This window comes from Rousettus aegyptiacus, unplaced genomic scaffold, assembly GCF_014176215.1.
Source record: "Rousettus aegyptiacus isolate mRouAeg1 unplaced genomic scaffold, mRouAeg1.p scaffold_m13_p_6, whole genome shotgun sequence".
NCBI classification, from domain to species: domain Eukaryota; kingdom Metazoa; phylum Chordata; class Mammalia; order Chiroptera; family Pteropodidae; genus Rousettus; species Rousettus aegyptiacus.
In genome coordinates, this window is record NW_023416309.1 from 8,724,783 (window position 1) to 8,736,877 (window position 12,095).

The window sequence follows — 12,095 nt, forward strand, 5'->3', positions numbered from 1 at the left end:
CAAAGAGAACCAGAACCAGGATGAACCAGGTGACCCCAAATGCATAGATCAGTGTCTCAAAGTCAAAGGCCAGCAGGGGCCAAGGTAACATGCGATGGTATAAAACAGTAGGGAGTGGTGGAGCCTGTGGCGAAATGGAGAGTACATGTCTAAGGGGGACAGCTGCAACTTGGCTCCAGCAGCACGTGCCATGCAGGAATGCTGGGCCAGTATTGCCAGAATTTCTGATTTTCCAAGAGAAGCCAGAGTCTAGATTTTTTAAAAAATGAAATTTTTCCATGTTTAATGTTGGCAACAATTTCAAGTGTCTAAAAAGGCTCTTTGGGAACAAAAGGAACTGCATGCACAGGTTAGATGCTGCCTGCTGGGCACCAGGTTGAAACCTCTGGTGTAGACAACAGGGCAAAGTAATGTCACAGGACATTTACAGTCACATTAGAGCAGGCTGAATCTAGGCCCTGGCACAGGTCTGGAGGCCAGAGGGTTAGCCTGAGTTCATGGCGAGTTGTGCAGTGCCAAGTAGTCCATCCTACTGGGCAGATCCCACCTGGCACCCAAGGACAAGGGGCCTGCCCTAGGGGAGGAGCACCTCAGCCAAGCATGCTGGGTCTCAGTCAAGAGGCTCCAGGCATGGAAACTGGGGCAGAGCTGAAGTGATGAGTAGGGCTTGCCATGGAGTCCAGTACCCACATTGGTCTTCTCTAGTTGAGGAAGGCAGGTCTTGGTATTCCAGACTAGCGTTGAGCTCATGGCTGCCCCGTGGGTTATCCTCTCTCTCCTCTCACTATGTCCAGAGGGCAGTGAGGAGTCAGGCAGTATCCCCAAGCAGATGTCTACTCTGTGGACAGGCCACCCTCTGGCGCCCAGTAGGTCGACCTCTCGATTCTCTCTAAACTCCAGACATAGCAGGTCGGAAAGGGAGTGAACAGACTCATGACCAGCAAGGCACACTCCAGGCTTCTGGACGTAACAATGATTTCTAGAAACTCTGCCCCTTCTGGATTTATCACCTCCTAACACCATCAACCAAAGGGCAAGGGGCCCCCCAGGACCACAGCCAGGACCACCCCAAAGGAAGGCGCTGATCTTATTATGCCTCTCTGGCCCCTGGATGTAAGGCCTATGCAGGAGTCATGTACACACCCTCTTACTTGTGCTCCTCCTTCAGGACCTGGGCGAAGGACCACACTCTTCCTACCTCGCTCTCAGTGGGCTTTACTGTGTCTGTATAGGACTGAAATCCCTGTGCCTTATCAGTGTCTGGGCCCAGAGCTTGGATTGCAGGAACCTCCCTTTCTTGGGTCCTCACAACCTGAGTCCCTGTAAATTACTAATCCTCAGTTTCCTGAGCACAAGTTTCTACTTAAAGTCATATGAATTTTCACTGGTTAATAAGACTGGACCCCTGGGGTTCAGGGTAGAATCATGAAGCAGAAGAAAACAAGCTGGCATCACAGAGACATTTCCAGAATGTTCCAGAGCTGGCTGACTTTAATTTAGAAACAGCTTTTGGCTAGTAACATTCAGGTTTAAGGCACATTCTCAATTACGAGAAGCGCTGTCCCTGGCAGGGAGCTGGCTTTGTTCTCGTGGTTTTATGTGGAAGAAGGAACAGATGACTTTCAGGCCCCTTTTTTTCTCTTCTAAAAAGCAGTGAGTTTGGCAATAACAAAGTTCATGACACATTCTCACCAGATGCAAAGATTACCCTTAACGGTCTTCCCTTTTACTCCTCAGTGAGGACATGGGGCTCCCCGCCCCCAGCCTCTCACCCCAAATGTGTCTGGTAGCAAAGAGACTCATATGCATCTGTTTGGCAATGACTAAAAACAGAATGCCTCCAAATAAACGTAAAATTACATGACTACTATGAAGGCAAGTGTCTCAGCTACGAGCAAAGGGGAATGACTGCATGAGTCAGGAAACAAAACATCTACTTTAGCAGCGAGTGGCTATGAGGGGTGGGGTGGGGTGGGGAGGAAAAGACAACCTGAGAGAGGTCCAGGCCCTTCGGCACAAGCATGACACACGATCAGGAGGGGCGGGTGGAGGACAGGGCCAAGGCTCCACAGACTGTAGGCATTGGCATACTCGGGGGGCTATTTTGTGGGTTTGATAGAAACGGACATTCTTTTGGCCTTTTCCTGGCATCACCGTTGCTGGCAGGCGGACAGAAGTGAGCCTCCAGTCACTGCTCAGTCGTTGCCACCACAGATCTTCAGCAGAATCTTCCGGTAATCCCCTGAAGTGTCTCCCTGGTCACAAAACAAGTACGTCAGTTAAGGAGGTGCGGCCAGTTTTGTCCTCCTGGCCCCTTGTTTTCTTTTGTCCCATGTGCCTTTTCAGAGAGGCAGGCCCCACCCCAGCGAAGCGCCTCATCATGCAGGTCCCCGAGCAGCCAAGAGCATGGCAATAACGGAGGCTCACACACGAGGCAGCGTGGGCAGCACAGGCCTTGGACAATGCAGTTTAGCCTCAACTCCCTTTTAATAAACAGAAAGCTGAAATCACCCCGATGATCAGTCAGATTTTGAAAAATAAACACGAAAAAATCTTCAACAGTCAGGAAAACCTCTACCCAGGGCTAACTAACGTGGAATTTTCCCGGTGCATTTTTTGTTGCACTCAGGAGTATGTCCCACTCAGACACTGTACTGTGACGTGACCTTGCAGTGGAGGGTGCTGTTATTATTTGGGCATCCCAGTTCACACTGCTCTTCCTTCATCTGAGTCCACGGGACTTAATTCAGAAGGGCTGTCTGGGCCATGCTTAGCTAATTTCTGATCATTTCCTTCCATTATTTCCTTCCTTGAGGGCAAGGCCTATGGCTTCTTCAAGATGCCCACAGCCCCGCTTTGTGACTAATTACTCTGTAACTAATTACTACTTCTCTGCTACCAGCATCAGTTTTATAGCCAGGGAAATGGAAGTCAGTTTCTTTCAATGACACGTCAAGTTAGTTTCTTTCAGCCCCAGGTCAAGTGCTAGTGAGTCTGAAATCAGGACCTGGTTGTAATGACTTTGGTTGCAAGGTTCACGTGAGTTCAGAATTTAACTGTGAGACCACCAACAGGAACGCATTTTGCCAGACTGGTTCCAGCACAGGGTGATAAAGGAGTAGCTGGCACTTGTCAGACACTCATATGCATCACTCGGTATGCTTTACACGGACCGCCTCATTCAAGACTCAACACTCCTGGGGAAGCTGTCATTGTAACTGTGTTAAGAATGATGGAACTGGGTTCAATGAGGTTTATGGAAGCCACTCAGGATCACACAGTAGGCAAGCAGAAAAGCCAGAACTGGTCCCCCAGCAGCATGATCTGACCCTCACTCTGAACTGCCTTTCTCACTGCCTTCACCATAACAAAGCTGAGAGAAAGAAGTGACTCATAGTGAGCCGAGCTACACACCAGGGAGCCTTGGGACATGAGTCTCACGTACAGTCACAAAATCAAAGGGTGGCCAGTCTGAAGGCCAGGCAGCAGGTGGGGAAGTTCCTGTGTTTTCTGATGCATTATCTGGAACTCCCTCCCCCATGCATTCACTGAGTAGCAGAAATGCTGGATCTGGGGACACAGCATGGGGGTGACAGCAGGGTGACAACCCACCCTGCCCTCAGGGGCTTACAATCAGATTGGAGGTGAATGTATGAACAAGTGAAAGGTGAAGGGAGAAAGGAAACAAGACACCCATGCACTGCAGGGGACAGTGGAGGTGGCCAGGCAAGTCCGCAGCTGAGTGGGATGCCCACAGGCAGCCCAGTGACCCGCAGAGGCCCGTACCGTGATGTCGTGGTACAGCGACTTGCCATACAGCCTCTTATACTCCATTCTGATGTCCAGGAGGTCGATCTCACTGCGAGACACCATGATGCGAATCAGGGTCCGGTCCTTTGTTCCTGCTCCCTGAAGAGAGTGCACCAAGGGTGTGAGCAAGGGCCTCCTCACCATTCCGCCTTCGCCAGACACTCTGGTACCTTCCTGCCTATGGGCCCTGTGTCCTCTCGGCTGAGGTGTGGCTCTCCCCATACTTTCTACCCTGAGTCCTTGGTCCCAGTCACAGGTGGGGCTAGACACCCCCCACCTAGACCTTGCATGTGGGAGTTACGTACCCTCATGGCCTTGTTGAGCCTTTCAGCAAAGAAGGCAGGGGTATTCTTGAGACATTTCACTATAAGAGAGAAACACAGTATAACTCGATGTGCAGGGAACTATCACTCCAGAGGGCATGGAGTACAGTATCCTCTTAGGTGCTGGAGGCCAAGTCCATCACTGTAGCTAGCCATCCTCCTCTCCTCCTTCAAGCTCAATTATCCATGGTCTTGGCTCCTGTTCTTTGGAATAAAAACACGCAGGGCCCAGACATCAACCCAACTTCCTTCCTGGCAGCCAAATAGCTGAAAGGAGCTGTGTACGGAAGAAACGGCGATGAGAAACCGTGTTGCTGCTCAGGTGGAAGCGGGTAAACTGGAGATGCTGTGACCCTTATGGAGAAAGGATGGCCAACTGGGATGAACGTCTCCTTAGTGTTCTCAGGTCATGAAACCTATTAAGTGACACGTGGAGAAACTAGGATTCATCATCTGCCCTATCAGAAAGCTCCAAGAAAAGAAAAGCAAAAAGATGGGCAAACTCTGATTTTCCCAAGTGGGTGTAAAGAGGGACCAACCTCTCATGGGAGGTGGGACCTGGAGTCCGTCAGTCCTTGCTTTAGTGGGCAGGGTACAGCATCGTCCTGGGAGCTAGGCCAACTTTTCTTTTAGCGGGAGCATCTGTTGCTGTTGCAACCACGTGTTTCCATCACAAACATCTGACAACTGCCTACAGGGATGTATTTTTAGAGGAAATTTGGCAGGACGTGAGTCATCTCCAGCAGGGCAGTTGGCTGCTTTCCCTCTAATACCCACACTACAGCTCCCTTCCCAGAGCTGCAATTGAAATAGAAACAAGATACCTCCAGGAGAGTTGAGGATAAAGCTCCATGGTGACCCAAGAAGCAGTAAGACTCCCAGCACTTAGGCATGCTGGCTTTGGCAATCCTAGATCCTGTGCTTTTTTCATTGCGCTGCCCCTCAATCGGAGCATGACGAGCCCCCAGAGAGCCCACAGCACACACCAGTCCCTGGTGGGCAGACAGGCAGGGCCAAGACACCTACCCACGGCTAGCATGCCCTGCTCCAGGTCCCCGGACATCTCCCGGCAGATGCTCTTTTCAATGTCTCGACCTGTCATTCGCTGATACTCATTGAAAACTAGTGGGAAGAGAGAAGGGATATGTTATAGACTGAATTCTGTCCCCCTCCTAAATTCATATGTTGAAATTAAGGTAATTAAGTATCTCCAAATACGGTTACCTTCCGAGGTACTGGTATGTACACCTCAGAATGTAACCGTATTTGGAGATACTTAATTACCTTAAAAGAGATAATTAAGTTAAAACAAGGCCCTTAACCAATGTGACTGGTGTCCTTATAAGAAATTTGGACACACGAGGAAACACCAGGGATATGCACTCAGAGGACAGACCAGGTGAGGATGCAGCAATAATGTGGCCTAGGCATCTGCAAGCCAAGGAGAGAGGCCTCAGAAGAAACCAACCCTGCTGATACCTTGATCTTAGACTTTTAGTTTCCAGGACTGTGAGAAAAACAAATTTCAGTTGTTTAAGTCACCCAGTCTGTGGTCTTTATTACAGCAGCCAGAACAAACTAACATAGGATACACAGTGAGGAGGCCTCTGCCCCTACTCCAGCCCACCTCTCCCACTCTGCTCCCAGCACCTGGACAGCCCCACTGACTACGCCTGCCTAGGTCTCAAGTCAGCGAAGTTCTTCACCCCACAAGTCATGTGCACCCCATCTCCCACACCTGCTCGTGGGGTCCCTCTACCCGGACGGCACTCACCAGGCTGCTTACCCAAACCATGTCCGATCCCTCGCCCAGAAGCCCCAGCCAAACACACAATAGTGATCACTCTCTTCTAGATCCCTGCACTTCTAGTCCACGCCACTCTCTCCCCATTATTCCATGTGTCAGTCTTGTCAGTGCTGTCATTCTCAATCTGACTCTGAGCCAACACCCATCCGGCCCCCAGCTAACACATGGACGAGCCGAGCACCCACGAGAAGTGACTGAGGCTCCCAGGGAAGCAGGAGGCACCATGGAGCCCTAACTCTAGTTCTGACTCAGAATATAAATCCCCTCTCCCCCAGCCTGGGTCTCAGTTCTTTTCACTATTTCCCAAACTTCCGGCATTTACATATCGATGTTGTGATTTATGCTACATCTGCATCCATCTTCATTACTCAATATTTCAGATCAGTTCCTCTTTTTTTCCTTATAATGTTTGTGAAACCAGGGTTTGATGTGCTACGTATATGTTCTATACTCATTAAAATAATGACTCAGATAAGATTATGTTCACTCATTCTTTATTACAGTGCCCTTATAGTACCAGAGCCTCAAACACCTTTGACCCATTCACAGCTCCCTAACTTCCATCTCTAGCCCAGAGCTTTCTTGACCTCCAGAATTACAAACTCAGTTGCCTACTTGATCTCTAGCCTGAGGATCCTATTTCCTTCCCTCCTAAAGCCTGCTCCATCCACAGCTTTCTCAGTCTCATTCTTCCACTGGGTTGGCCAGAAGAAACGCTAGTGTCACATCCTTGACTGCTTTCTTCCTTCCATACTCCACATCCAATTCATCACCCAATTCAGAGGCCAGAATCTTATCCTTCCTACCGCCTGCACCTGCCGCCTGGTCCAAGCCACCACCATTTCTCCTCTGGATACTGCCGCATCCTCCTAACAGGTGTCCTGCTCTGCTGCCGTCCCCTTCACTCTTCTCAACACAACAGCCAGTGAACTTGCAAAACCTTAGTCAAATCACATCCCTCCTCCACTCAGACCCCTCGATGGCTTCCTGTTTCACACACAATAAAAACCTAAGTCCATGCAGTTGCCAGTAGGGCCTCCTGCCATCTGTGACCTGACCACTCTCACTCACTCCGTCTGCTCCAGCCTCCCCGACTTTCAGTTTCTCGGTCACACTGGGAGGCCCCTGCTCAGGGCCTTTGCACCTGCAACTCCTTCATGTTGTTAACTCGAATGTCATTACCTTGGTGAATACTGCCCCAAGCAGCCCCCCAAGTCCCATCATTCCCCATCTCTGTTTCCAAATTTGTTATTTTTCTCTCAGTGACTAGCTAGCTGGTACAGATTTTACTTAATTTTTGTTTACTGCCTGTCTCCCCGAACAGGTGTGTGAACCCTACAGAACAGAGATTATATAGTGCTGTTCTCACCGCTTCTCACACCTACTCCATGATCCTCTAGCACATGGCAGGATCTCAATTTATAGTTTTTGAATGAATAGATAAATGTTACCAAGTATTACTGCTATGTTTATTTAATGCCACACTTGGAAAACATTGCATTAGGTGCTCTTAAAGGCTCTCTCAAGCCTAATGTTCCACATCCTGGCATATAAAGATACTAATCAACAGAAGGCTGCCATTTCCCTCATCTCTGCCTTTGCTTTCCTCCAGAACTGGATGCTTGCAGAAACTCGGAGACCTGCTGATCTTTTAAATCACCACCAGGAGACTCTTTTAAGGAAGTGAAAGCCCCATGCAAAGCAGAACTGCCAAGTGTTCCTGCAAGCTCTGTTTCCCCACCATACTTTGTCTGCCCTCATTACCCGGCCCCAGAGAGGCCTGGGACTGCCTTACCTGCCACCAGGTGGGCTCGGCTCCGGGAGCACAGGACCGCATTGAACTTGGACTCATCTGTTCCCAGGCGGTTCTCCCCAGCTGCGTATAGCTCCTGAACAGACAGAGGGATAGACAGGCATGCAACGCAGGGCTCACACCAGACACTAGGCCCAAGTCACCTACAAGAGCTGGGCCAATACTCCGGGCCCCGCTGTCCCAGAGGGGAAGGAGAGGGAAGCAGCACTTTCACTGTGTTTCATTTACTGTGTGGAACCAGACACCATCCATACATCCCCCTTTGGGCAACACAGAGGATTCTAAGGCTGAGGAGAACTCAGGACCAGGAGAACCGAGGCCGACTGGGTCCCAGAATAGGCAAGGAGCAGCTTTAACGCAACCAAGGAAGCAGCAGCACAAAGGAAAACATGAAATGAGTGGCCTAGGCTTGAGTCCTAGCTCTGTGCCCAACTGCCGTGGGACTCTAGGCAGGCCGCTGGAGCTCTCTGGGCCCCATTTCCTCGTCTCTACAAGGTGGAGGTTAGGTTAGATTTGGGGTCGCAGACCTCAAAGCCCAAAGGGTCCAAATGGCAAACAGGCCAGTTCTAAGGCCAGAGAGCAGTGGGGGACCAAAGCTAACACACGGAGGGGGTGGTTACTTCTCAGCATCGGCAGAGTTTAACAACAGAGGAATGTAGACTCACAGCTGCCAGATCCAGTTCTCATGAGAAGCTGGAATTCTGATTGCTGTATAAGTTTCCCAATCTATAAAAGTACCTTCTCTAACTATAAGAGGGAACATGTGAGAAAATAAATATTACAACAATTGGTAAATCAGTTACAGATGTGGGGTTTTATGTGACTGGCACTTTTCCTGTGTTCGGTTGCATATGCCATTATGTTTGCAAATGGACAGAATTTGCACTTGCCTGTTAAGCTTTTGAAAGCGTGAGCCTGAAAATATTTGCCAATTTGCAACCCCTGCACCAGATGGCTCGAAAGTGCCTTCTGGCCTCAGGTAGCAGCTCCTGTATCTAAAGGCGCCAATATCCAGGGGAAGAAGGTAGTCATTAGGGGCTCGGAGACCCCACTGGTCAAGGTGACACAGATGCAGGTCCATAACTAAGCAGGCAAAGCAGCAGGCATGAGACTTTGAAACTGACGCAACTTCTGCCTCAGCTAGGAAATGGCCTATGTAGGAAATCGGAATAGGAAAATTCCCACTGGGGCCGGAGCCGAGGCTGGAAGCTTCGAGGGCGTCTAACCCTGTGTCCAGAAACGGGAATGGATGTCTCATAGCCAGAACTGCTACGGTCTGAATTCATTAGTGGGAAACCCAAACTCCTCCAGAGAAGTACTCAGATGCCTGGACAAAGAGAAGAAATGGTGACTTTCCCTCCTCTTCTGCAGTTCACACCAGTCTGGGAAAAGAGCAGAATTCGAAGGCTGTGCAACTAAGGTGAAAGCTGGTTTCTAGGCTCAAACCTTCAAAAGCTTCACAGGCAAGTGTGAATTCTGCTTATCTGCAAACATAATGGTATATGTAACCAAATAGGGAAAGTATCAAGTCGTATGAGATCTCACACCCGTAACTGTTATCTACCAACTGCTGTGATAGTTGTTATTTCATACGTTCCCTCTTCCAGGTGGGGAAACTGAAGCCCAGAGAGGCTGGGTGACCTGTTCAGGGCCACACAGTTGATAAGCAGCGGAGAACATCTGAAAATCATAGCATCTGGAACCCATTCTTTATCAGTTCTCTTTCCATCCCAGAGCTCCTTGCTCAGGAAGAAAGCACCCGCCTGCTCACTGGCTCAGGAAACCTAGGTCAGGTGCCTGGTCTGGCCTTCGCACTCACCTGGACATCTCTCTGGACAAGTGACATGTCCACATTTGTGCTTTCATCCCGGTTTCCCTGAAAGAAAGCAGGTTATGTGGTCAAGGCCTTTCCCTGGAGTCGCACCCCTCCCTCCTTGGTCCTCTTCCTCTTCCTCCTTGCTCAGATTCCACCCCTCTCTGCTCTGAGCCCTGAGTGGTGCCATGGGAAATGTACCTGAGAGAGAGAGATGAGGAGCCGCTGGAAGTGTCCTGACGTGTCGCTTCGAATGGCCTCCTCCAGGGTCTTTTTGAATTCTGGGAGACACAGAGAAAGCCCACCTTGTAGCCCCATGGACAAAGCTCCCCACTACAAACACAGTCAACAGTGGGCACTAGCAAGAAAAGGGCCTGGGAATCCTGGGCTCAAGGAGACAGGTGGCCCACACGGCTCTCTGGAAACACACAATTGGAGATCTATGAGGGGCTGCGATGTTCAGGGTGATCTGTCCTCTGGTCAGGCTTGGGTCAAACCACACCCAAGAGGTTTTCCCCAGCTCTCCTTTACGTTAGTCACCTGCCCTAGGTGCGAACAGTTGGGTCTTTGATCAAAGCCCCATGTGTTGGTTGTGAGAAGATGAAATGATATGAATGCCAGGAAGAAACAAAGGCCCTGGGAGAGGGTGTGGCCAAGCCCTGAACACACAGGGATCTGCAGAGGGCAAAGAGCAGTGGGTCTCAGGCCCAGCCTAACCTGTTTTGTAGGCTCTGCTCAATTCTCGAATGTGTTCATTGCTGCGAGAGGCAAGGATCTCAATCAGGCAGGCTTCATCAGTGCCAGCCCCCTGCAGAGAACACAAGAAACCACAGGTTTGTTACAGCTCCCTAGGGCACTGGCACCCAGGAAAAAGAGCAGGTGCCATGCCACTGCCCTACCCCCTCACCCCAGGGTACAAATCTCAGCGACAGAAGCCACTAATAAAGATGCACCCCTGGAGCTGCTGCTGCTGTCTGAGTATAGCCAAGCACTCCTCTACAACCCCAGGAAAGTACCAGATAATGACAGTGACATGGTGATGAGTAGAGATCACATGGACGATCATCTCCTTTGTACCCACCAGGAAACTGAGAATCAGAGGTATAGTGACTTGTCCAAGGTCACACAGAAAACAGTGGATTTAAAGCAAGAGTAGGCATACAGAAATACAGTCTTAGAGTGGACCGTGGAGCATTTGGAGACCTCTCGAAAAAGGCAGCAACAATGAGAATGAGAGGAATGCCCATGTCAGGGACAGTGAGAAGGTGAAAGACAAGGTTATCAACCTGGTTCTTATATTGGTTTGAATCTCAGCTTTGCTTCTGATTAATTGTGTCATCTCTGGCACATTACTTAACCTCTCTGTGCCTCAGGTTCCTTGTCCATAAAATGAGAGTGATACTAACACCTACCTCATTGGGGAGTCATGAGGATTAAGTGAGTTATGTAGTGAGCACTTAAAATAGAGCCTGTCATGCAGGACGCACAACACACAGGTAGCTACAGTTAGATGTGTTGGAACGGACAAAGCGCTTCTGTCAGCCTCCTGGCTCGGTGCTCTCCGCACATCACGAGGGAGTAGCCACATTCTCATTTTACAGATGTTCAAGGACACACGACTAGTCAGCGACGGATGACCCCAACCTGTATTGTTTCTAGCACCCCACAACCACCACCATCCCATGAATAGCTGGGGGCAGGGGCTAAGCAGAGGTCTGGAGGCCACTCCCAGGCACCCTCCCTAACTGCCTCCTGACCCCCTCCGTAGAAGAAAGCACGTAGGGTGTTTTGGTGGGGTCCTCTCTCCCTTCCGGGATCGATGTTGAATGTTCTGCCTCTCCCCTAGGGGACAGGGAAAGTCACTGTGTCTGTAAGGCCTCTGAGGAATGTTGGATTCCTTCTGAAGCACCTGCTTGATTCACAAGGATTCCCCTTCTGTGAGAGCTGCACACCCCCATCCACAGGACATTTGCTGTGGGTCTTGGGAGTCACAGGAGTGTATGGAATGTAGCTGCCCCTCTGCTTGGTCACAACTGATTGGACTAGGGGAAGACAGTGAACCAAACTAAGCCAGTCAGAACCTGCCCTCTATTTGGAATCTGGACTCAGGCAGCCGGTCTCTTCTGTGGTTGAATCTCTTACAGGTAAATGGACGGCGATCCTATGCCAAGCAGACATGGAAGGAGAAGCATGGAAGCAGACAGGAGTGAAGTGGACACTCAAGAAGAAGCGGAGACAAGAGAAATCCTGCCTGGGTCTTGCTAGTGACATCTCCTGGTCCCATCCTTCTCCATGCTAAGCTGCTAATCTCTGTTCTCATTATCCACTTTGCTCTGTTTAAAGTTCTCAAAGATGTTTCTTTTATTTGCTAATAACAGAGTCCCGAAGAATGAGGATGACTCCACCCACACCTCATACCTCTCCTTTTATCACTACTGTACCACTAGCTTCCTCTAACCCCAATTCCCACTATGTTTTTAAGATGGAGCGAGACTCAGATGTTCTTGACAATAAATGACATCTCCTTTG

The 12,095-nt window shown here is 49.9% G+C and overlaps 1 protein-coding gene across 2 annotated transcripts in view; it reads right to left on the reverse strand.

Moving 5' to 3' along the window:
- Nucleotides 1-1,458: 1,458 nt before the first annotated feature.
- The window catches only part of ANXA11 (annexin A11), a 40,336-nt gene continuing 29,699 nt past the window's right edge, over nucleotides 1,459-12,095 (reverse strand). For both annotated transcript variants that reach the window (XM_016164990.2, XM_016164989.2), the window contains 8 exons: nucleotides 10,284-10,374; nucleotides 9,768-9,847; nucleotides 9,573-9,629; nucleotides 7,736-7,829; nucleotides 5,160-5,255; nucleotides 4,116-4,174; nucleotides 3,787-3,909; nucleotides 1,459-2,255 (listed from right to left, as the gene is read on the reverse strand). In XM_016164990.2, the coding sequence (XP_016020476.1) occupies nucleotides 2,196-2,255; nucleotides 3,787-3,909; nucleotides 4,116-4,174; nucleotides 5,160-5,255; nucleotides 7,736-7,829; nucleotides 9,573-9,629; nucleotides 9,768-9,847; nucleotides 10,284-10,374 (660 nt within the window). In that variant the 3' untranslated portion in view covers nucleotides 1,459-2,195. The remainder of the gene's footprint in view (nucleotides 2,256-3,786; nucleotides 3,910-4,115; nucleotides 4,175-5,159; nucleotides 5,256-7,735; nucleotides 7,830-9,572; nucleotides 9,630-9,767; nucleotides 9,848-10,283; nucleotides 10,375-12,095) is intronic.